The sequence below is a fragment of the Primulina eburnea genome, chromosome 6 (genome assembly GCF_022965805.1).
Source record: "Primulina eburnea isolate SZY01 chromosome 6, ASM2296580v1, whole genome shotgun sequence".
NCBI classification, from domain to species: Eukaryota; Viridiplantae; Streptophyta; class Magnoliopsida; order Lamiales; family Gesneriaceae; genus Primulina; species Primulina eburnea.
The window spans coordinates 38,871,069-38,895,709 of record NC_133106.1 but is presented as its reverse complement, the minus strand read 5'-3'; the positions used below and the strand labels follow the sequence as shown (position 1 = coordinate 38,895,709).

Here is a 24,641-nt window from a genome sequence, read left to right as displayed (position 1 = left end):
CCACCATAATTTAACCTTCAAACTAAGGTTTTCTTCTGAAAAAGCCCATTTTCAAATTACTCGAAAACTGCACATGGCTGTTCGGAAAAATAAATTATGCTCGTGGAACCAAATCATATTACCAGCAAACAAAGGCGATACAATGCCACTAACGAAATGCTTTCATTGTAAACATGAATATACTGTATAAGTAAACAACTCTAAGAATCCAATATCATCAAATTACAAATGCTCCCAATATTGTCAACACGATTTCAGATTTTCAGCTAGTTGCTTTCCCAGTTACTTTCTGCGCTATCCATCCCATGCCATCGTATAAACCTTCACCAGTAAGAGCACAACTAGCTTGAATATGCCAATCATGGTTCTTGATACTGTGAAGTGAGAGAGCATCGGTAATTTCAGCTGGTGTCATGCAATCCTTGATATCCTGCTTGTTTGCAAATATGAGAACAGCAGCATTTTGTAGATCTTCGTGTGGAAGGAGTCCAAATAATTCGTCCTTCACGATAGAAATCCTGGCTCTGTCTGTGCTGTCAATTACCACGATAACAGCATGAGTCCCACGATAGTATGTTGCCCACGATGTCCTGAGTCGTTCTTGCCCACCAAGATCCCATACCTGATTACAGAAAAGCATGAGTCCCATCCCACGATAGTATGTATTACTCAAAGTTCTATGAATAGTCTGAATGAATAGTTTGAAGAATCCACGTAGTTCCTATCTGCAATTTTGGGAACAATTTAGTGGCAGTGAGGTATGTGTTGAAACCAAACTGTTGAGAAGAATTTTTAAATAAACTCTGCAGTCAAACGACTCTAGCTCTGATGACCTGGTGCTGAAACCAACTGGTAATTGGAGCCAACTTCAAGTCCATCATAAGGATCTCCAATATCTATTTAACCTGAATTATTTTTTAAGACAAACTGTTTCTATAAACTCGTCTATATATCAACACGCTAAGTGCCAAAGAAGCAATGCACGTTACTCAAAGCATCGTTACTCAAAGCATTTAGACAAAATTGTACCATGCTCCATAAGCTAACTACGCGATCTCTTCCGCCATTCCTCATATAAGAAGCAAAAGTCCGATAACACACAATCACGCGTTCATAAAATTAAACCAGACAAAACTGGACTCACGTCCGTTAATACATGTTCACCACATACTGATCCATTTTCAAAACTATGATCAATCTCAAAATATAGTATTCAAGATGTGCAGAGTAAACACAAACAGAAAGACCAGGTAAAAGCAATTCGTAATCCTTTCCAAGCTATCATTATAACTTAAACACAATGTTAGCTTTTGTGAACTTAACGAAGCAAAATCTGTCTCTAGGATTTTACCTGGATGGTAAACTTAACTTACTTCCCTCTTTTTCTTATTTTTTGAAGCAAGATTCCCGTTCTTCTTTAAGCAGTTCCTCAGAATCTATATTTATGTCTGGGACAAACATAATCAATCTTGAAGGCCAAAACCTCCAATTTAAACAAACTTCCACAGAACTTGTAAATACAAGTTTATAGAAGAGAATGAAGACATCTACCATTCTATTACCAATTCCTTCTATTCCTCCTGTATTGTGATTCTCGCCCTTCAAGAACTTAACAGATACAATATGAACGAGAGGTGGACTCAACTTCCAAACACGGAACTCCCATTAAAAAAATTCAGATTTTATGTTTAATTTTCCAAAAATAAAAATTTTCATCCCAAAATACAACCGCCGCAGCTAACTCCTTGATATCGCTGTGCACACGAATCATCAACGATTTCAAGAGCAAGAAATGCAAAAATAGTACTGATTCCCCAGCTGGTTTTCCATTTCCATCATATTCATCTCAGGAAGCTCTTAAGATTTTCAACATATAGACAATATAACAAAATTGCGAATTGGTAAATGTGATAATTATCTCAAATTTATAGTGTAGAAATAAGTTTTTTGTTTTCTTTTCCCAAAATAGAAATGAAATAAAAGTGAGATACCTCGAAACGAATATTCCTGTAAACAACCTCCTCGACATTGCTTCCAACAGTAGGGTGGGTGGTGACCACCTCCCCTAAATGAAGCTTGTAGAGCGTCGTCGTTTTTCCGGCGTTGTCCAAACCCACCACGACGATCTTATACTCCTTCGCCGGAAACAGCATGAACCAGAATTTGGACATGAGGGCACCCATAGATCCCCTGTATGTTCCAAATTTAACAGTGTTAAGATCTCAAAGATCACGAAACTCAAGAACAAATTCTTGAAATGGGATGTTAAAATAGATCGTGGAAAGACAGAAAAAATTGGACCTTTTTAAAGAAACGATTAAGATTTTGATTTGACGAATGGTTTATGAGAAGGAGAAAGCTGCAGCTGATACTTCCCTGTACACGCTTCATTTGGATTTTCTCTTTTTTTCATTCCATTTGCTTTATTATATTATAATATTATAATAATAATAAATAAATAAATAAAGATGTGTATATTTTACAAGGTTAAACAGGAGAATACGAAATGACATATTTAGTAATTAGAATTCAATAAATGTAGTTGTTTATTTATTGAAAAACTCTTGATTTTATTGACATATTTTAAAATTAAAGAATTTAATTGTTTTGTAATGCAACAGCAGTGTTTAAAATGATGGAGCTTTTAAATTTCCATCATTTTGGAATTTGCCTTTGAAAATGGGGTGGAAAGAATGAATGAATGTATGTAGATATTGGTTGGACTTCATATATAATAATTGCTGATAAAATATCAGGCTTCAGTTTTGGGGGGAAAGGAATCACAATTATTGCTTTGAGGGAACATAAATTTTTAAAAAATAGAAATGCGTTGTGTAAAATAATTTTTATCCAGAAAATAATATCACATATATTTTATAGATTTTTTCTAAACGAAATAATCGGTATGCTCATACTTTCCAATTCAATTCTTATATTTTGATACAATGAAACCAATGTATTAATAAAATATTATAAAAATCATAAGAATAATTGTCAATTTTGTGAAACAAATCATCGATCCGACTTGGTTCATAAAATGTATTATTTTTGTGTTAAAGTTTCATTTTTCTTTGTAAGTATAGATCAAGGCAAAAACTTGTGTGAGACGGTCTCACGGGTCTTATTTGTGAGACGAATCTCTTATTTGGGTCACACATACAAAAGTATCACTTTTTATGCTAAGAGTATTACTTTTTATTGTGAATATGGGTAGGATTGATCACATGAGACTCACTCATAGATCAAATTATCCCATTTCAAGGATACGGATCCCTAAGTCAGTCTCTCGTTAAACTTCCTCTCATAAAATATTACAGCTAGCTATCTATATCCTTGATGCAATGAAGCCACAACAATGATCAATCATTTAAACCAACAACAAGAGCTGCTAATGCTTCAGAATACCGTTCAATAAGAAGTATGATTCTAGCAGCTTTCTTTTGAAGATGACCATCCTCATAAATCCTCCGGCCGAAGCACAGAAGATGTGATTTAGCTATCAATCCATAAAAGTACGCCATCTCCCTTGACACAAAATTTTCTCCAAAAGGGCCAAAGCCTCTCCTTTTATTGACTCTGATCCCCATCACAAAACTTCTATTACTGGTCCAATCGTGCCGTTTTCGTGAAGAACTTTCGCCCCTCTCTGTGGAGACTCTTCTTGAACTAAAGTTGAGAGTGTCTGAATCGCTTCACAAGCTGTAGCATGAACTTTATCTTGCACCCATCTAACAAGATCAGACCAAGCATCGGTTTTTAACAGACAAAACGAAGTTTCCACACTGCAAATGCCTCCATGTGCAGGACAAATTGAAAAACCAGTTCTAGGAATGCACCAAAATCTTTGTTTCTTGGATTATCTGTTAGTTCTGGACTTCTCACAGAAAGATCACGTAATGAAGCTGCCGCTCTGGCTGTCAATGAATCAGCCTTAAGAAGGCCAGTGACCAGAGGATTACAATACGTTGAGACTTGAGGTTTGTTGGATCTATGAATCTAAAAGAGCACTCAAAGTATTCTCCTTCGCTTGAATCGTCCCCGAGTTCAAAACGTTGATAATCGCATTAAGCCCGCCTAGTTCAATAAACTTTTCTGTAAGTGAAATTCTGATTTCGGAAGGTTGGTTAGTAAACCAGCTGCAGCCATTTGTACATCAGATTTTTCATAATTTTCAAAAAATCCCACTAAAGCTTCCAGTCTTCTTGGCTTGAGGAGATACTCTACAACTCCCTGCGGTTCGTGCTGAGAGAAAAGAAACAGAAGGTTGGTCGCCGGTTCTCGTATTTCTTGGTTCGAGTCATCGAGAAGTGAGAGGACTACGAAACGCCACTTGGACAAAGAACTGCAGATTTCACAAGTCCTGCTTCTGACTGACAGATCCCTAAAAGGGCATGCAACGCAGGCCTTTGAACAACATCCCACGAATTAAGATTCTGTTGAAAAGCAAGTAATCTGGCTTGTCGCATCCTCCAACTCAAGTCGAGTTCCCGTTTCATCAATCAAGAATTTAGTTCCATCGCCATTCGAAGAGAGATTAGCAAGAATTTCAGCACATTTACCGATAATAACAATGTGAGTGTGGGACGAAAACAACAGATTCAAGATCAGAGAAACTCCACCGGAATAAGCAATAAGCCTTTTGTTTTGCTGGAAAGTCGACAACTTGACAAGTATTCGTAGAGACAAGTCTTTTGCTCGATATTTCCAGATGCCATTTCGAGCAGAGGTGGAATAATCCCCTCCTCACCAAGTAGCCTTATTTTCTCTTCATCAAATTCCAGGCTGACAAGCTCTTTCAACATTGATGACCTTACAGAAGCTGATCCTAAAAGGTGTTTAAACAATGAAATATGAGATTCTAAATTCTAAAGACCCTTGCATAATATATTAGTGAAAGGAATAATTTTGAGGACAGACCTTTGACAATTTTATTAACCAGAGGTCTAAACCAATTCACTTTAGCAGCTTGAATAACATTCTCATCTGCATCACAAAGCTTAGCCAAAATTTCTTCAACTGTTTTAGTTATTTAATCGATTGGATTTTTAAGAAGGGGAACAAAAAGATGGATCACATCGCAGTTCTTAGAAAGCATCCTGCAGTATGACATATTCCAGCCTGACCTATGAAGCAAAACCTTGTATAGCAACTCAACTGCAGCCTTTGATGTTCTTGAGTCCATGCTTAAGTATAGAATTAGTTTCTCAATCCTCTGATTCTCAATGAAGATAACCTATAAGATAAAAGGCAGAAATGTTATCAAGAAAATGAATAGTTTTGAAGGGTTTTGCCCAATGTGTAAGATACAAACCTTGTTTATAGCATGACCTTCGACAATGTCCTTCAAGGTTGCTAATAATTCCTTCTTTACCTCTCCATCAACCGTGCGACCAAGCATAACAAGAGTGAAATAGAAATCCAATCTTTATTATATGATTCTCTCTAATGAGCTCTTTTATTTGCTCTATTGTTTCTTCAACAGATGAATTGAGCTCTGATATCAAATTTTCCGTGCAACGCCTAATCTTGACACAATAGTTCAGTTCCCTCCACACTTGGATCGACTGCCTCAGTTGGATGTTGGCTCTGTCTGAAAAATCTTGAAGAATTTCGCTTGTTTCTGGAGCTGTTTTTTCCCCACATTCAAACCAAGATTCAAGGGCTGCTCTTTCACAGATGGTATCCGTGCAGAGGCTAACGGGATCAACCATCAAATCTCCGGTTATGCAACAAAAGAATTGAATATATTCTTCTCGAGAATCGTACAGGTCAATAACTTTTAACTCTTTGGAAATATTGCTACCTCGCTTGTTCATAATCTTTGACAGCATCTGCCCTCGATAGCAATTCAATTACCTGCTTTAAGAACAAAACTTCAGCCGCTTCTTTCCCATTTTCGGCTTCCTCTTTTTCCCTTTTGAAGCTAGCTAATTCACTGCTAAATTTAGTGGGTTCGACTGGCACACCAACAGCGAGAGAAATTTGCGTCAACATATCATTTGCAAATTCTTTATCAATACATGATCTGAAAGACCTTGGTTTAGCTTATCATTTATTTGAAGCTGGGATTTAGACGCCTCAAATTCTGCTCGTTGCATCTCGTTCTGTAACCTATTCACCTGGTCTGAGATTCCTGATAATACCTCAATATTTGCGAGAGAGACAGCAGTCAAAGACTTTCCTGTACCTCCTTTACGATGTGCCTACTCTTCACTAGCAAGTAGAAGCGGGCCCGGTTCTTGTACTTTTCTGCCAAGTTATTCTCTTTCTTGACATCTGTTTCGAGGCAATCCAAAGCTTGCCTCGTGGCAGTTGAGTATAAGATGTTTCGCTATAACCTTAAAACTTTCCTTTTCGAAAACGACATCCTTGGCAGCCTGAGCTTTTTTAATGATCTGGTTGGAAACAACTGCTATAATTGTTTCAATTGGTACCAGCTCCGCCATCAAGACCAAAATCACTCTCGTGCTTATTCTGTTCAACACATGGGATCATACTACAGCTTTTTCCAATACAACAGACGGGATGTGCTGTCATTTATGAAATATTACAATTGTCTTTGAAATATACTTCCTACTTGTGACGAATGTTGACTTACATCGATTTCACAAGGCTAGAGGCATCAAAGATGGCTTAAATTATGTTCTTTCACCTCAAATCTAATGGAAATAGCATGTAAAAAATGTATCGAATAGACCAACAGGAAGTACAAATATACAGTCCCACAAAAGTCACCAAACAAAACTCAAGTGATATAAACCAAGAACCGAACCATTATGGGGGAATTTCGAGCTTCAAAAATTACCAAAAGAAAAAAAAACCAAGAAATAAGAATTTCCATTAGAGTCCTGCGTGCAAATTCTGTACGACCTTGAGATCAAGTGAGCGTAGTTTAAGCGATGTAAAATTATTTCCACTGTCAAGTTTTATCCGAGTTCTGCCCAAGAGCAAAGTCAAGACAATGAAAAGACACTCTGTTCATCTAATTCAATGCATGATTATTCTTGGCGCATCGAATCTGCCAAGAAACTAAAATAGTACACACAAATAATTCCATAAAGATTACTCAAGAATAGTGGATAAAGCAACCGTACCGTACCAGGATAACTTATGCGGCTTCAAAGCTGTCAAAAGATGGAGTATAAACATGAATAATTCAGTTAAAATCAGTGCAAAATGACCACTGCTTTAAATTAAGTTTAGAAATGAACAGTTTATGCTTTTAAATTTTGAATATCAATACTTTGAAGTTGATTTGAGTCACCCCATATCAAGTAGTGTCACCCTCATTTTTCAATCTTGAATTTGTCAGGATATGATTTCAGACTGTTCACATATTATAATATTCTGGTTTGTTAGCATGCATGAGTAAATCTATATATCTATATACCTATAAAAGTGTGGATGATGGGCAAAATTTTTTGATTGTGATTTTACTACATTGCCCAAAAACTATGCATTGTTTGTATTAATTGCATGGACATTGGTGGACAAAATATATAAAATTTAGGGACAAATTTGGGATAATGGATTTGTAATGTATTGATTATGTATTTAATTGAGGTATTTATTTTTTTGAACTCATTAAACACATGAGGATTATAGTGTTTTTATTTTTTTAATAGAAATTTGTAAAATAAGAAATTTTGAAAATAATATTACATAAAAATTGAATCGATATTCGATAATAAAAAATATATTAGAAAAATAATATTTTCTTCATACATAATTCTTACAAAAAATATTAAAAAGAATATATATTTAACTATTATACTTATAAAAGTACAAAAAGAATAACAAAATTTTCCTTGTAAATTTTCTACTATTCTCATAAATTGTGTATTGTTATATTAATTGCATGAAAATTACACAATCATTAAATACATAAGGATTAAAATAGTGTTTTTATTTTTTAATAAAAAATTGTAACATAAGAATCTTTGAAAATAATGTTACATAAAAATTGAATAAATATTTTATAATAAAAATACATTAGAGAAATAATATTTTCTTGATACATAATTCTTAGAAAAAATATTAAAACAATAGCTTTTTTTAATTTTAAAAAATCATTAAAAATATTAAAAGAATATATATTTAACTATTATACTTATAAAAGTGTAAAAATAATAACAAAGTTTTTCATTGTAAATTTTCTACCATCCCCTTAAATTGTGTGTTGTTAGATTAATTGCATGGAAATTTTCTACATAATTTATGGGAAATCTATGCATTAAAAATGAATATATGTTTGATAATAAAAATATATTTTTTTTATCTATAAACCTACGTAAGTGTAGATAATTGACAATTTTTTCAATTGTCAAAAGATAAAAATGGCATCCTCATCAATACAAATCCAAAAATTCAAAAAAGATATATTTGTAAATTTCTAATTGTTATAAGTGTAAAAAAAAAATATCAATTTTTTTTATTTATTCCACCTAATATATAATTAATTAGTAGCCTAATTATTCCACATCATATATAATTAATAGTCTAACAATTCCTTATGAATTATCACTACAATATACATTGATTGTAATAATTTTATATCACTTCAAGAATAAAATGTAATTCCTAAATTAACTTTCTCAAATAATCCATCTTTATACTAAGTTTAAATATTTTATCCTTTTAATTTTCTTTCTACATGTTATTTTATTATTTTAATGCAATTTTGTAATTATATTTTAGTGTAGTTTCTAATTAAGTAATAAATTATAGTATCACATGAAGATATAAGAAAAAAATAATTATATATGTAATAGTACAATAACATGATAAGTATATAATAATATAATAATATGAAATTTAATACTAATATATTTTATTATTTTTTAACTAAGAATTGAAAGTAAAGAATTTAATAAATTATTTATTAGAATTTATATCAATAATTATGAATTTTAATATACTAATAATATCATAAAATACGAATCTGATAAAAAAATTAAAATAGTTAGCTATAATAAGAAGTTTAAATATTTTAGTCGCACTTATAAATATATATATTTATATATACATATAAGACAAAGTCTTTTATTGGAATCCTTTTTACAGAGGAAGGAGTGACGTGTGAGTGTTTTACATCCATAAAATTCCCGTGTCTTTACTATTCACAAGTTTTTACATTTCAAACTAGGCAAAAACTTGTATGAAACGGTCTCACGAGTCGTATTTGTGAGACGGATCCCTTATTTGGATGATCCATGAAAAAATATTACTTTTTATGCTAAGAATATTACTTTTTATTTGAATATGGGTAGGGTTGACCCGTCTCACGGATTAAGATGTGAGACGGTCTCACATGAGACTAACTCTTCAAACAATATCTTGTTGTTTAGATTGTCAACTGGTTGAAAATATCATTAGAAATATTGAACCGTCTTTCACACTTTTCACGTGGTTAATATTTATAACCGTTTGAGAAAATCTTTCAACCGTGTAAAAATTATTGAAAACAAATTTTAAAAGCAAATTTTGAGTATTATATGTTATATTTTATTATCAATTATTATTATTTCATTAGTTTTGATAATATTTTGACGAGTTAGTCATAAATATTTTAAATTGACAATTATTTGTCCTTAGTGTGCTTCACTTATATAAATTATGATTTATGCATTTATAAAATCCATAATCTGGTTGATTTTTAGGTTATTATACCTTATACGTGGTTCTTAGATATATATATTTTCAAAATTTGTTTCAGTTCAATTCATTCTATATATTATGCTAATTATAATTTATTATATAACATAAAATTAACGACTTGAATTTCAATTTGAGAAACAATTTTGAAAGTAAAGTATATAAGTTCTTAATTAATTTATTCGTCTAATATGACAAAAGACTAAATCAATATAAATAAAAAAAATGAATCAAATTATTTTTAAAAAAAAATCAAATTTTAATTTTTATTAAATAATTAATATTTACGTGCATCGCACGTGCTTCTTGCTAGTTTACATAAAAGAGTGTTATCCACAATCATTTATTTATATTGTTGTTTGTGTAAATGTTAGAAAATAATTGCGATTTTGTTTTGAATGTGGTTTTATTGTCCTTGAAGAACGAGTTAATGGCAATTCCCTCCAGGATCTTCAAAATAAAAACAAAATTTACAGACATTAAATACCTCTAAACTTTCCCAAATTACAAGTCAGAGAATTGATTCAGTAATTTGGAAGAATGAATTAATTAATTTTTCGTTTCTGTAAGGTTGCATTTAAATAATTCTTGAAACAATACGAATGAAAAAAAATGGAAAATACACTAATTCATTTTAAAACATTTAACAATGAAGGCAAAAATTCAGAATAGATGTTAATCAATTCTAATTTAGTGCCCTGGTTATTTAACATTATATCCCTAATGCATATCTTTTGATAATTAAATATCAAGCTATCGAAATATAAGAATTTCCCTACATCTTTTCCAACAACCAAACCAAATTTAATTATTTTGGCACACATTCTCTTACAAAGTTCTTATATCCATCTTTTATTTCCTGCGCGTGAGATATCATTAATATCACTAACTATTCCAACAATAAAACAGAGACATTTTTTTTCCTAGTAATGACAGCGGACTTGAACGTCTTGAAGGTGCTATAATTTTAATTCATTAGTACACAAAATAACTCGGACTTTTCTTTCACACGATCGATTCATGAAACCTAACTTTCTTCCACTTCCCACGAAGTTAGGATGCTTTTGATTTATAATTTAATGGGGAAAAAAAGATGAGGTGTTGAAAATATACAAAATTGATACTTAGTATAAAATACGTTCGACACAAATATGAAACATGACTTGCATGTATAAACATATTATATAATTTTAATAATTGAAGTCAAAAATGTAATATTATTTTGTTAAAAATATATTATATTGATTATTGTTTTTATATTAAAGCGCTCTAATTATTATTATTATTATTTTATATAAATACTTATGTACTTTTCCAAATGATATAAAACTATATTTGGATGGATGAATTTAGATTTAAAATGAGATCCATTGATTCGAAATGACTAGATAAAGGAGTGAGTTTAAATTGGAACAAAAAATATATCTTATTAGCACAAATCATTTCAAATAACAAAATAAAGAAATAAATTTGATGTATGTATTTGAAATCAAAGCCACTCAAATTCTTTTAATCCAAATGCAACCTAACAATAAAAAATGAAGCGAATTTCTTTTAACCAGTAACGATACTTTTTTGAACTTTTTGCTTGTGCAATTGTCAATAATTCATTTCAAAATTATAGTTGTTGATTTTTGGAATACACAAGAAGATAAAAAGGTTTACTTTCCACCAATAAAATTTAATCTTATTCTAAATCTATCACAAATGATAATAGACATCGCACAAAGAACATATAATTGAAACAAATTAAAAATATCTTATTTTACCAATTCACATTATCAGTAGGAATTTAAAGGGTTCGGCGATATTAGCCTCTTATTTACTATCTTTAATTGTTTATGTATAAAAATGAAAATCATCAAGAATATTATTGCTTCCAGATGCTATCTGCAGTACTTCTTGAACCAGACTCCAATATTGAGGAAGCTCTCAAAATCGGACTGTGGTCTGCAAGAAAACACGTATCAGACAGTCAGATTCCAAACCAGGCCCACTCAACAAAATTTGTGGTTCCGGCAACAAAGCCGTGTGATAGCTACAATGATGGTGAGTTACCGTTCAATGCCATGCACATCTTCAGGAAACACAATCACCTTAGTTTCCACTCCTTTCTTCTTCAATGCTCGTGCATACTGTGTAAGTGGAAAAAAAAAAGGAAAACTGAAATTAGATACCACCCATCCGTATATTGCCTCTCCATCTATATAAAAAGCCTGTGTTAGTCAGGGAAAATTCTAATAATGAATTCTAGCCTTTTCTGCTTCGTTATACATGGCATCGGCTAGGGGTGCATCAAATATGAGAGTTGAGTCGAGCTCGTGCTACACTACAGCTAGACTCAAATAAAATCTCGCTACTCGAACAAGCTCTTCTTCATATATTGACTCGACATGTTCGAACTCAACAAGCACCTGTCTCGTGTTATCAAAGCTCGAGGTCGGACAGCTCAAAGTGTTTTGCATTCTAGGCCAAAAGTAGCTCCTGAATTCGGGGTTCCTAAAGATCTATTATGTTTGGTATTCCAGAAGTCGGGGTATCAAAGTAGCTTGAGCCAAGTCGAGTTTTAGCTGAATTGCTCATGAGCTACCCATAAACTGTTGCCTTGCTTGTACCCTGGTCTAAAATTACAGTCATAACCAGTGAATTCAAGGTCTAATGATACTATCAAATCTTACTTGTAATCCGTTAGAAATCGGCACACGAAGGTCCTTAGCTCCAAGAAGGAACAGTGTGGGAGTTTTGACCTGTAAAGAAGTACCAAAAAGAAATAGTTGGTATCTAGTCGACTTCTTTGCAATAGAACAGCATCTACAATAGCTAAAAATATTGGACCTTAGATATGTGAGAAATCGGAGACTTGCTGTGAAACAAAGCAAGTTGTTCTGGTGAAGGGGATTCGGTAAAGAGAGCTTTTCCCTCACTTCCATATGCCTCGAAGAAACACCAATCGGGAATATCAGATGTGCCAACCATCAAGGCAAGGTTGCATACAGGGTTTCTGGCAGCTGCTGCAACAAATCTGTCCGGTGCCTGAAAGAAATATGACAGAATTTAAGCAAAAGCTACACCACAAGATGAATTGGTGATTCGAACGTTCCCTGTTCGTTTTTGAGACATACTCAAACTATGCTTTGTTTCCTAAGATACTTTCTTTCAAAAGTACCCTCAATAGTTTCACTTCAAGTATTTATAATTTTATATAACTCACAAAAACCATCGAGTCTGAAGATAGAAGTGTAAAAATTTTCACATTTTGACCTGACCAATCAAGTGCGTTGTCAAAAATCCACCATGTGAACCACCAAGAACGGCTATTTTAGATGGGTCCGCGAGTCCCTTATCGACAACATAGTCTATAGCAGTGAGAACATCACTGACATCCTGCACATGTAGCAAGTAGACAGATTAGATTCACACACCTCTAATTTCGTTAATTGCACAAAAAAATGAAACAATTGGCCTAACTAACAATCACCTGAGACCCCACATTTCCTGGAAGAGACTGCAATGCTTCTTCACCAAATCCCAATGAACCTCTGGAATTAACATGGTCAAATCGAAATGTGCTTTCGTCTGTAGAAAATAATTTTTTATACGCAACCACTCGCTCAACAAATGTAAAATAAAAACTTGCCTGGCATAAATTCACGCTTCAATCCTACACAATTCATGGTATGCTCTGATCACTCATTTCACAACCAAATTGAAAGAAAGTGAGAGAGCAAAACAACTTGCAGTGACTACAGATTCACAAGTGGTGTTTTTGCTCCTAAATTTTTAATAAATCGTTCACATTATGTATACAACTAATCAAGAGGTTAAAGTTGCAACACAGTGACCTTTGAGTAGGACACCTCAAAAGATATGCAAATCAAGAGGATGAGTAAGAGCACGTATGCGCTGATCATTCGTTTCACAACCAAATTGAAAGAAAGTGATAGAGCATGAGTAAGAGGATTCTAAGAGTCTAGCAAAACAACTTGCTCTGACTACAGATTCACAAGTGGTGTTTTTGCTCCTAAATTTTTAATAAATTGTGCACATTATGTATACAACTAATCAAGAGGTTAAAGTTGCAACACAGTGATCTTTGAGTAGGAAACCACAAAAGATATGCAAATCAAGAGGATGAGTAAGAGCACGTCTGCGCTGATCATTTGTTTCACAACCAAATTGAAAGAAAGTGATAGAGCATGAGTAAGAGGATTCTAAGAGTCTAGCATGACTACATATTCACGAGTGGTGTTTTTGCTCCTAAAGTTTTAATAAATCGTTCACATTATGTATACATTATACAACTAATCAAGAGGTTAAAGTTGCAACACAGTGACCTCTGAGTAGAAAACCTCAAAAGATACGCAGATCAAGAGGATGAGTAAGAGCACGTATGTGCTGATCATTCGTCGTTTCACAACCAAATTGAAAGAAAGAGATAGAGCATGAGTAAGAGGATTCTAAGAGTCTAGCAAAACAAGTTGCTCTGACCAGTAGTGGTGCATGGGCATGGACCTAGGTCCATGTTGGTTCAGCCTGATGGCCTATGATCGTTACACTAAGATTCTAGCAAAACAACTTGCTCTGACTACAAATTCACGAGTGGTGTTTTTGCTCCTAAATTTTTAATAAATCGTTCACATTATGTATACAACTAATCAAGACTCAAGAGGTTAAAGTTGCAACACATTGAACTTTGAGTAGTAAACCTCAAAAGATATGAAAAGGAAACTATGTAGGCTGTACATTCATTATCTAACTAGCATACTAAAATAATGGTTGGACATCAAAAAGTACATTTAAAAAAAAAGGAAATAGAAAGAAAGAAAGAAATGCTGAGATTACCTATAATTCACAATCAACAAACTGTAACCCAGTGAACTGAGGAAAGCCAAGGACTTTGAGAAACTGGACAATGAAACAGAGTGAGGACCACCATGAAGGATTACTATCATTGGTTCTTGCCCATTAGGCATCTTGGATTTGGAAGATACAAAGATAGCTTCAAATGGTTTGCTTCCACCTAGTGCATATGACAAGTTAAAGGGCTCAATGATTTATATATCCAAATGACAATTAGTCCAGGTATTGTCCACGGAGATAAGGTGTAATATTTTTTTTAAAAAAAGCGAAACTAATAGCGTTTAATATGAGATCATTGCTTAAACCACCTTCTGTAAAGTTCTCAGGCATGCTCCTGACCGGAATCTTCAATATACTAACCTGAGGGGAAGACATTAAAGACTTAACCTGCGCCAAATTATAAGAAAATGGTGAAGAGCTTTACATAGAAAGTATGCAGAAACTCGAAAAACTTGGAGCTTAGAAAACTTTAATGCAGAAACTCGAAAAACTTGGAGCTTAGAAAACTTTAACATACATTTTCATAACATTTGGTTATGGGGCTAAAAACGTCAAGCCAATTCCATTTAGCATCTGTAGAAGTCTTGTGAATGAGACTGCCATACTTGATTTGAGGAACATCAATTACGCTACTGCAAACTTTTCGAGACAAAACAAAAATAATCATTTAGTTTGTGGTACAAACTCAAGCAGACAGCCCTTCATGTCGTATAAAAACACATTCACACGTACTGGCAATGATATTGTCTGCATCTAGAGCAAGGACATCCCAAGAAAAGTTTGAGCTATTTGGACTGATCAGTGACACTCTTCCACTGAAAATCACAAGGAACCATTAGTTATAAACACGAGTATGAGATGCATTAGCGTAGTTCCAACTTACCTTAATACATTCACTGAAAGTATTGCTTGAACACTGCCCCAAACAGAAGATAAAATGATGGTATGTCCATCAGAAAGCCATGGTTCACTGAGAAACTTAGAGCAATAAAGCCCAGGAAAGCAGCCATCTTCAGGACACGTCACAACAGGAACCTAAAGAAGCAACAAAAGATGTGACCCAAGACACATGTGAAAAAGGATAAAATACGCATACTACACAACCTTTTCTGTAATAGTTCTCTGTCGTTTTACTCCATGCTACACATTAGCACCAGAAACTCAACATCAAGATAAAATATCCTAATACCATATCAAAGAGAGTGGGGGGATATATGTGTTTTTTAGTGTTTTACGGAATGTTTTCATTTTTGGGAAATGCCAACAAACATATTTTTATAATTTTATAATTCCCACACAAAACCATCATTTTAATTCAAGTTTTCATTACTCGAAAAGTAAACTATTTTTATATGATGTATTCACATCCAAAATATTATTATTATTATTATTATTATTATTATTATTATTATTATTATAAATTACCAACCTATCATTACAAAATGTACAAACATGACATAGCATTCATGGTAAAATTGTCTCCTCCTGAAAATAAATCCGAAGCTACATCATATTCTCAGGTTCAACTTTTGATAATTTATTTCGAGAATGCATTTTCTAGAAATAATGGAAATAACCAAGATCACAAAAAAATATCCAAGATTCTTAGTCGTCTGGTAAACTCCTCTTTAGTTATTTGACAGGTCAAACTCAATAGAAAAATAGCATACCACATCTACAATTTCCAGATGGGGTCCGAGCTTTCCGTCAGATGGCCAATCGATCTTATGAAGTGAATCTGTAGCTGAATGTGCCCCGGAGTCCACAGAACTTCGTGCAGACAAAAAGATGAGGTTTTTCCCACCTGGGCTGGTTTAGGAAATTTGTTACAAGAGATTTTCTTAGTAAAATGATCACTAAATTCTTACAAAACAATAATATATGGCTGCACACTTGATCCTAGATAAGCCATTGGAATATCAACAGGTATAATTATTTAAAGTGACCATTCTATTTAAGCATACCTGAACCGAGGAAAGAATGCACTGCTGATGCCAAGGGTCAAATTCACAATGCGTAAATCTTCAGCGGAATTTCTACCAAGGGGAACAGAGAAATCATACAAAGAGCAAACCAGGTAAGTGAGTTGTATTTCTGATTGTCAACGAACTTGTAAATCGTGTGACACAAAATAAGATATACTAGTAGGGTGTTATACCTGGTTAAGCTGTCTTCCAATTTGAAAGATGGTGCTTTAACTGCATACAAGAAACAAGGCCTATTGTAGCAATATTTCATACCAAGTTTCCTATCACTTGAAAGCCACCCAACAAATACCAAATATTGATCGCCTTCAGCTGATGGTGCCCATACAACTTGGCCAACACTCAACGTGTCTCCTACTCCTTCAACAGCACGTACCTCTCCACTGCTCAAAGTTCGTTTTAAGATATGATGCATGAATAGTTAACATATCCTGGTTTTATATTGTAATATACAAGCAGGGAAAGAACCAGTATTTTATAAATTTATATGAGGGGGCAATCTAATACTTTAGGAGAAGTAAAACGTAGATATTTAAAAAAAAAAAATTTGAAAATGTTTTTTCCAATTGTGGGATGGGTATGATTGCCCCATACAACTATTTGTACCTATTGACATCAATGACAAAAAGTGTTGGCCGCCTTTTGCCGACATAAGTTTCTCCCCAATCCTCTTCCCAATCACCTTGACCCTTCCAGCTACAGCATTCCTTCTCTGTGGCACCTTCGGTTTTGAAACCAAAGTTGTTAAAAGTGGGTTTTGTGGGATTAGGTTCCTCGGCAACATAAGCTACAGTGGTTTCATCTGAGTTCCATGAGATTCCCTCAAACCTGTCACCATAAAACATAAAATATCTCAAAGACGGAAAAATGATGCCCAATGATGTCATTAGCACTAAGATGTGCATGAATTATGTCATTAGCACTAAGATGTGCATGAATTGCACATACAAAAAAAATAAGAAATCTCAAGGAGAAGATCATTAGTTGTGAAGGAAATGGTGATTTCTTGTATTATTTTTCATTCAGCTTCAATTTCCAAAACTTGAAATAATCATATCCTCACATGCTATCCTAATTTATGGCGCATCACTTCATGCCTTGCAAAAATAAAACGCACGGAAATTTGATGTAAATTCCTTGAGAAAGTATCGATGAGAATTTGGGAAGTTGCAAACTTGATTGATATCCTTCTGATTTCAATATAATTTTATGGTCATCCAAAAATAAGACGATATGCCAAGTTAGACGGTATTAACTATGTGTGTGTGTGTGTGTGTGTGTATATATATAAACACACACACATATAGTTAATACCGCCAAGTTATATATATATATATACTAGGAATGTACATGTGCGATGCACGTAGGTGACTAATAATGAAAAATATAATCACGAGAATTAGATAATGTTTAAAGTTGTTTGAATAACATCATGTTTATAAGTTATCAATTTAAATATATCAAAACACAATACATAAAAATATATCATGACAATAAATCATATATATTCACTTATTTATATGACATTTTTCAATCCGCGACATAATACAGCTCTCTTAAATGATAAATCAGCAAAAATATTTTTCATTCAAATATCATTCAAAATAAAAAAAACAATAAAAATAAAATTAACAGAATAATGAATTTTACCAAAATCAAAACTAAAATTTACTTAAATAGAGTACACATAGACAAACGTCAAATAAAATTCTCTTAATTTACTAAATTATCATAATAATGCCAAAATAAAATCATTAAACTTGTTATTAAGGTAAATATTACTTTTGTTTTTGCTAACTTTTAACACATTGCAGATTTTATTTAATTTCTATTTTTTTTAGAATACATATTGTAGATAATTAATTTTATATCAGAATCAATCATTTATAAATTAATATTGGTAATTAATAATTTAAGAGAAATAAAATTTTAACATAACACCACTCAAATAAACATATATAGTAAAAAAACATATATAAATAATATGTAATACTCAATTAAAAAATTTTATATGTAAAATTGTAATACATAACAAATGATAATAAGCTATCAATATAATTCATATTTATTATAATGATTATATTGATTAATTTTTTTAAAAGATTATATCATAAATTTAGTTTAAAATTTAGAAAAAAAAAGAAGAATGTGTATTAAAGTTCAAATATATCTAAGATGGACAATGAATCACAAAAATTGACTAAAAAAATGTAAATAAATAAATTTTTTACATAAAATGTAGAAAATAAAGAAGAATGCGAATTAATGTCCAAATTTATCTAAGATGGACAATGAATCACAAAAAAAAACTCTTAAAAAGACATTAATTTAATTTGCTAACTTAAATGAACAAAGAAATGTAAAAAAATAATTTGTGGCATAAAATTTAAGAAATAAAGAGAAATGTGTATTAATGTCCAAATTCATTTAAGATGAACAATGAATTACAAAAAAAAAACCCTTAAGATAACCTAATAATTTAATTGGCCAACTTAAATGAACAAAGACATATAAGAAAATTCACAATTGAAGTAGTATATTCATTGTCCATCTTAAATAAACAAGGATATATAAGGAAATTCACAATTGAAGCGGTATATTTATATGTATGTTATATATATATATATATATATATATATATATATACATATATATATATATATATGTATATATATATATATATATAAAATTGCTAATGTAAGAAAATTTGAATAACTAAATAAACTCACTCTACATTTCTTTTCCTTTTATACTTTTTGCCCTCATTTTGTGCAATGCTTCTTTTCTACACAAAATGCTCAGCTTGTAGCAATAGCATGCAGGTAATAATCTATAATACATAGAGAATGTTTACCATCCATCAGTATATACCGATCCATGGATAGATTGTGCAACAACAAAGTCCTTCACATCAGACGGGCCCCATATTTCAAAGTGTGTTGGAGAGCCATTCTCAGGGTTTCGAATAATTAGAAGCTTTGTACCTGATGGAGAGGGTATCATAGCAGAGACACCGTTAACCTCGATAGGAAATGGGGCCCACTGAAAAGTCACAGAACCACTATTTTTTTGTAGTATGTGACTGGATAATATGGATTTCCTCCTCTTGTTGGCCAAAGTATTTGGTTGGCTAATGGAAAACATAGCATGAGAACCATCTTCTGTAGAAAATCATGTAAACATTAGTAGCAAATCAGGCATCTTGGCTGCACAGATTCAAACAACAGGAAATAGTTAGAATAAATGTTTAAAGGGGTAAATTCTGATAAAACTGACCAGCATCACCATTGTCAGATTTAAAAGTCCATGCTTTATCTATGGTAGGGATATCTGTGAATTCTTGGAGTAACTTAGAAAGAGAAGCATATTCTTCGAGCATAGTAGCATCAAAACCTACTGGCAGTTCTTTGGTGGGGTTGGATTTTGAATTGTCCATGACAGTTAAAACCGACGATCTTCGACTTTAAAAGTGAGAAAAATAAAAATCAGCAATTGGATAGAAATCAAGAAGCAGGATGTTTCTAAAGAGTAAAAGTATATCAATTTCATGTTGACAATCAAAAGGAGCAAATTGAACAAATGTACGAACATAGACAATTTCTCATTATGAATCAAATATCCAATTATAATGTGCCAATCTTTCAAAATTTTCAGCAGTTTCCGCATTTCGGATATTGAAAAACTACTCAGATTTCAAAGTTAACGGACACATGTCTAAAACTTTTGACTAGTGTATCGGCATGTGCAATAATAACTAAGTAAAAATTATGCCATACACTAAAACGTTTATGTTTGATTTAACATATGTTTATAGTTGACTTAAACATCTACTAACCCATTTCATTTCTCTCTAAGTTAAAATATATCCACCGGTTTTTCTTGTCGTAGAATTCAGAATGTACATCTACACAAAAGATCAGCGTACTCTTCATGCAGTCTTCATTTGTCATGACCATACAAATATAAATTCTGAATAACTGTCCTTAAAGTTTTTAGCATCATCTATTATTCTTAAATTTATACATCATCTATTATCCTTAAATTTATAAACTTTTATGAAAATAAGGTCTCCATTTGTACACTTTGTGTCGTTCCCTGACACTGTATTTGTGGATCATATTATGCCACAATATCAATTTTCCTAGTACAGGTTGATGTCTCCTTTGAAAAATCCAAATCACGTACACATTAGCCAAAAACAAAGAAAGAAACCAATAAAATGCAGAAGAAATTTTGCAAAGACGCAGTCATCAGAAAACCTTTTATTACTCTGACTTTTGTTCAATTGATAAAAAATCCGAAACAACAAAACTTCGTCACAAAACATCGAGCTCATCCACCCCTTAATAATTTTGTCAATATCAAGGGCCAACAAAACACTGTGAATGTTAAAGTGAGAAACAATTCACTGCCCTCGTCAATTCAAAATTCAATCTTTCTTGCTTCGAGCGACTTTAACTTATATACCCAAAAGTCACAAATTTTCAGATAAAATCAAATGAATAGTCCACCACACAATAAAGAAAAGAAAGCCCGTAAATACAAGTTAAGAACTTGGCCATAATCTACTAATTCAGCAAATCAAAATCACTGGCAAACCATCGGTCGGAGATTACATTTACCTGGAGGAGATGCAGAGTGGCTGTGAAGAAAAAAGTGAGATTTTCTTGGGGGAAATAGAGAGTGGAGAGTTGAAGTGGGAGTGCAACACTGAATCATGTCCTGATACTAACATCCTAAGTTTCGACATTTCCTGTTTGGAGTCGTGGTAGAGTCGAGGATAATTTAATTTAATATTTATTTAATTTTATTCCATTAAAAAGAGCACAGGCACATTTTTCTCTGTTGGGTTAATGAAATAAATTTATAATATTATTAATTTATGTGTAATGTCAAGATGAAAAATATTTTCTCATTGGAAAACCGTTGTATAAGATTCAAAATTGCTAATGGGCTTTTTGGATGGGCCATCATTTTGTATACCCAATGGGCCATTTTTTGGATGAGCCATCATTTTGTATACCCAATGACCACATCAAGCGCCACTAAATATAGGTGCTAGGGTTTCGAGAATCCACAATTCAAAGAGAATCCGGCGCCCGCTTCCTGCTGATTCTCGGCCGTCTGGTAAGCTGAAATTCTACTGCCTCAACTCACCATAGCTCAATTTCATTGATTTAGGTCACGTTTATACTCCTGATGTACGTGAATTATTTGATCATTTTATTTAGGAACTTGTGATTTTTTCGAAGTTGTCCACTCCTTTGATCAATGTTTTTTGTTGGCTTAATCTATTCACTTTCTTTTACCTTCTTATGTTCTAATTGAAATTTGTTCGTTCCCTGGGTCCAAGCTAATGTTCTGGAAACGCGTACCATTAGAATCCGGGCAGCTTTTAGATTCTGTTTTTGTGTGTGCGCGCTTTTTTTTCTATTGATTTGAATTAAACAGCGTCAATGAAATGTTGAACGGTATCGTGGTAGATCATAGACCTTCTTTCCTTTGCTTTGTTGAATTTCATTTATGTTTGTGTCTTAACCTGAGACATTATAGCCTTTGAGTATTTTATTTTTTTGAGAAAATTAGCCTTTGAATCGAGAAGCTACAGCATTTGCGTTTTGTGTTTGTTGTAAGCAGTGCAGGCACATGGATTTTGTTTATCAAGCTTACTGTATTTTGAGGCCGAAATTCAATTTTTTCTTAAAGAAATTACCTCTGAAATTAGTATTTTCTTTAATTTACGTGTTGATCCTGTTTGGTATGATTTATATATTAACTTATTTGAATGTGGTATGGCCTACGTACAGTCTTCTCTGCAAGTTAAGATGGTGAGAGTTAGTGTGCTTAATGATGCCCTCAAGAGCATGTACAATGCGGAGAAGCGGGGAAAGAGACAAGTAATGATAAGACCTTCGTCCAAAGTCATTATCAAGTTTCTCTTGGTGATGCAGAAGCATGGTATTCTAATATTTCACTAATCTATTTTTGTATGTTGCCTGATGAGACACATTTCATGCATTCATCATTTTTTCTGCATCGTGCAGGATATATTGGGGAGTTTGAGTTTGTAGATGATCACCGGTCTGGTAAAATTGTTGTCGAACTTAATGGAAGGTTGAACAAATGTGGTGTGATCAGCCCTCGGTTCGATATTGGTGTCAAGGATATTGAGGGATGGACTGCGAGGTTGCTTCCTTCCAGACAGGTGAGCCTTAAATTTTTATTTATTTATTTATATTCATTCTTTGGGAACTACGATTTTTAAACAATGAAAATTATAATTATGGATTTGTTTGTGTTGATGATGCATGTGGTTTTCTCTCATTACAGTAGGATTTTTTGCTCTGAAAGTTTAATTTTGTTCATTTACAGTGTTAAGATGGAAAACCACGATCGGTATAAAAGTTTATTAGTACTGTATTATATGCATAGATTGTAGATTGACTTGCTCTATGGCCCTAAAATGTGTCTTGACGCCAACTATACAATAAATTGGATAGTGCATTAGCTAAAAGGCTTCTCGTTTGACTAATGGTTTTGTAGTTAGTGTTCATACTGATCCTTCTTCACAACCCGGATCAAAGGTGCTGGCCCTGATATCTGTATCAGTTGCAGTTGTTTTGTCTCACTACTTAATACATATATTGAGTGCTTTATTTTCTGCTCCATCTTTAAAATGTGTCTTACCCCGATTTCCATTGTAACTTGCAGTTTGGTTACATTGTGCTTACCACATCTGCTGGCATCATGGACCATGAAGAGGCCAGGAGGAAAAATGTTGGTGGCAAGGTTCTTGGCTTCTTTTATTAGTGGCTTAAACTTGTTTCGCCGTGTAGCTTCTTTTATAAAGAGATTTTGATGTGATTTTGAACTTGCTTCGTTTCGGGATGTTTTTATGTTCTTCGGTTATTGATTGTTATTCGATTTCAAACAGAGATTTTATAGTGACTTCTCGATGTTGTGTCTATTATTTTGAGCTGAAAAGTTTTGAAACATTTGTTTTTTGACTTTTTTCAAGTGGTCATCTCGAATGGCGTTTTTATCTTTTCATACCCAAAACCTTTTTGCTACCAAAATGGCTAGCAAACGAACATACATGAAAAAACGTGTTTATAAGTTATAACTTTAAAATAAATTTCACCGTTGACCAAATAAAATGCCTCTCCTATGGTCAAGTATCACGTATCATAACACTAGGTGACCACTCCATTGTTTTCATTCGAATTGACGGCAATATTTGTACAAAAACTAAATTAAAAAAAGTCTATACGGAGGTCAAATTAACCTGATTGAATTTTGATAAGAACTCAATTAATGGTATAAATGTCAAGAACCAAGTAAAAAATGAATCTGAGTTTGATCCCATTGCTTATCATTTGTGCTACGATTCAATCACCGAGATCATGCCAAGATTAAGAAATCGGAGAAGCGTTTGCAGATACTGACGTATTAGCCAATGCTGAAACTAATACCTGAATTCCGTTGATATCTTGAAACCGTCGATCTTCAGGAAAACAAAGGCAACCCCGAAATTCTCGGAGGCTTCTTTTTCTCACATTAAAATAGCAGATATTCTCTACGGATTAACTGTCCTATTGAGTTTTTCCATTCTTGAATTTAAGTATATGATATCAAGCCCCGAAAAAGAGTTGAAGAATCGAGGTTTAGTGGCCCTGAAGAATCAGTAGTTGTGTCATCTTTAGCTGAGGTGATCTCCTGTCATTGGCGGTTGACATGGCGTGATTCTTTGTGCTCTTGAAGGCACGGGTGCGGCCATCTATCTCACATTCTAAATCAACTTACTGGAAAATCTCTCAGGCTTCCCTCCTAAGAGCTGGGACTCGTAGTCGATGAAACAAATGGGTATTATTACCAATCCGTTGGAGCGAGTCATGAAAAGGTTCAAACGATACTAAAAAAAGATTATTTAATATTTAGAATAAACTTGTTTGGCAACAAGCAACAAGTGATGGATAAGGCGTAACATCATGTGTTGCTTCCGTTTCTCACATCCGCCTCCTATCGACAAGAATTCTAACTCAAGAAAGGTATCAACATAGTGGGAGCGAATGTAGGAATGACAATAAACTAAAGAAAAAAAATCATTTTTCATCATTTCAAGTTTGGAACCACAATTTTCAA

At 33.1% G+C, this 24,641-nt stretch overlaps 3 protein-coding genes and 1 pseudogene across 4 annotated transcripts; 1 reads left to right on the top strand and 3 right to left on the bottom strand.

The window, feature by feature from the left end:
* Window positions 1–80: 80 nt before the first annotated feature.
* LOC140835205 (uncharacterized) lies at window positions 81–2,436 on the bottom strand. Its single transcript, XM_073200657.1, has 3 exons — window positions 2,302–2,436; window positions 1,992–2,190; window positions 81–622 (listed from the first exon to the last, which is right to left on the bottom strand). The coding sequence occupies exons 2-3, from the start codon at window positions 2,181–2,183 to the stop codon at window positions 263–265; spliced, it is 552 nt and encodes a 183-aa protein (XP_073056758.1). The 5' UTR covers window positions 2,184–2,190; window positions 2,302–2,436; the 3' UTR covers window positions 81–262.
* An 884-nt stretch (window positions 2,437–3,320) lies between these two features.
* On the bottom strand, window positions 3,321–7,214 carry LOC140835204 (U-box domain-containing protein 44-like; annotated as a pseudogene).
* A 4,160-nt stretch (window positions 7,215–11,374) lies between these two features.
* On the bottom strand, window positions 11,375–21,288 carry LOC140835203 (acylamino-acid-releasing enzyme 1). 2 transcript variants are annotated; one of them, XM_073200654.1, is made up of 18 exons: window positions 21,122–21,288; window positions 19,776–19,960; window positions 19,354–19,660; window positions 17,106–17,327; window positions 16,673–16,882; window positions 16,479–16,550; window positions 16,185–16,323; window positions 15,398–15,549; window positions 15,247–15,329; window positions 15,032–15,153; window positions 14,823–14,901; window positions 14,497–14,674; window positions 13,133–13,193; window positions 12,916–13,038; window positions 12,490–12,687; window positions 12,333–12,401; window positions 11,713–11,789; window positions 11,375–11,604 (listed from the first exon to the last, which is right to left on the bottom strand). In XM_073200654.1, exons 1-18 carry the CDS (start codon window positions 21,247–21,249, stop codon window positions 11,541–11,543), a joined length of 2,469 nt encoding a protein of 822 aa, XP_073056755.1. In that variant the 5' UTR covers window positions 21,250–21,288; the 3' UTR covers window positions 11,375–11,540. The 2 variants fall into 2 exon arrangements, with proteins under 2 accessions (XP_073056755.1, XP_073056757.1); XM_073200656.1 differs by having other exon boundaries at window positions 19,785–19,960.
* A 228-nt stretch (window positions 21,289–21,516) lies between these two features.
* Window positions 21,517–23,504, top strand: LOC140835202 (small ribosomal subunit protein uS8z/uS8w-like). Its single transcript, XM_073200653.1, has 4 exons — window positions 21,517–21,626; window positions 22,307–22,457; window positions 22,544–22,704; window positions 23,211–23,504. The coding sequence occupies exons 2-4, from the start codon at window positions 22,325–22,327 to the stop codon at window positions 23,307–23,309; spliced, it is 393 nt and encodes a 130-aa protein (XP_073056754.1). The 5' UTR covers window positions 21,517–21,626; window positions 22,307–22,324; the 3' UTR covers window positions 23,310–23,504.
* Window positions 23,505–24,641: the final 1,137 nt, after the last annotated feature.

Excerpts from the sequence above, each read along its gene's own strand:
- LOC140835203 (XM_073200654.1), bottom strand. The coding sequence starts at position 21,249 with ATGTCGAAACTTAGGATGTTAGTATCAGGACATGATTCAGTGTTGCAC. Across the intron at positions 19,961-21,121 it reads CCACTCTGCATCTCCTCCAG|TCGAAGATCGTCGGTTTTAA; the intron begins GTAAATGTAATC and ends TCACTTTTAAAG. Across the intron at positions 17,328-19,353 it reads TCGGTATATACTGATGGATG|GTTTGAGGGAATCTCATGGA; the intron begins GTAAACATTCTC and ends TTATGGTGACAG.
- LOC140835202 (XM_073200653.1), top strand. The coding sequence starts at position 22,325 with ATGGTGAGAGTTAGTGTGCTTAATGATGCCCTCAAGAGCATGTACAAT. Across the intron at positions 22,458-22,543 it reads CTTGGTGATGCAGAAGCATG|GATATATTGGGGAGTTTGAG; the intron begins GTATTCTAATAT and ends TGCATCGTGCAG. Across the intron at positions 22,705-23,210 it reads GGTTGCTTCCTTCCAGACAG|TTTGGTTACATTGTGCTTAC; the intron begins GTGAGCCTTAAA and ends TGTAACTTGCAG.
- LOC140835205 (XM_073200657.1), bottom strand. The coding sequence starts at position 2,183 with ATGGGTGCCCTCATGTCCAAATTCTGGTTCATGCTGTTTCCGGCGAAG. Across the intron at positions 623-1,991 it reads ACAGGAATATTCGTTTCGAG|GTATGGGATCTTGGTGGGCA; the intron begins GTATCTCACTTT and ends TTCTGTAATCAG.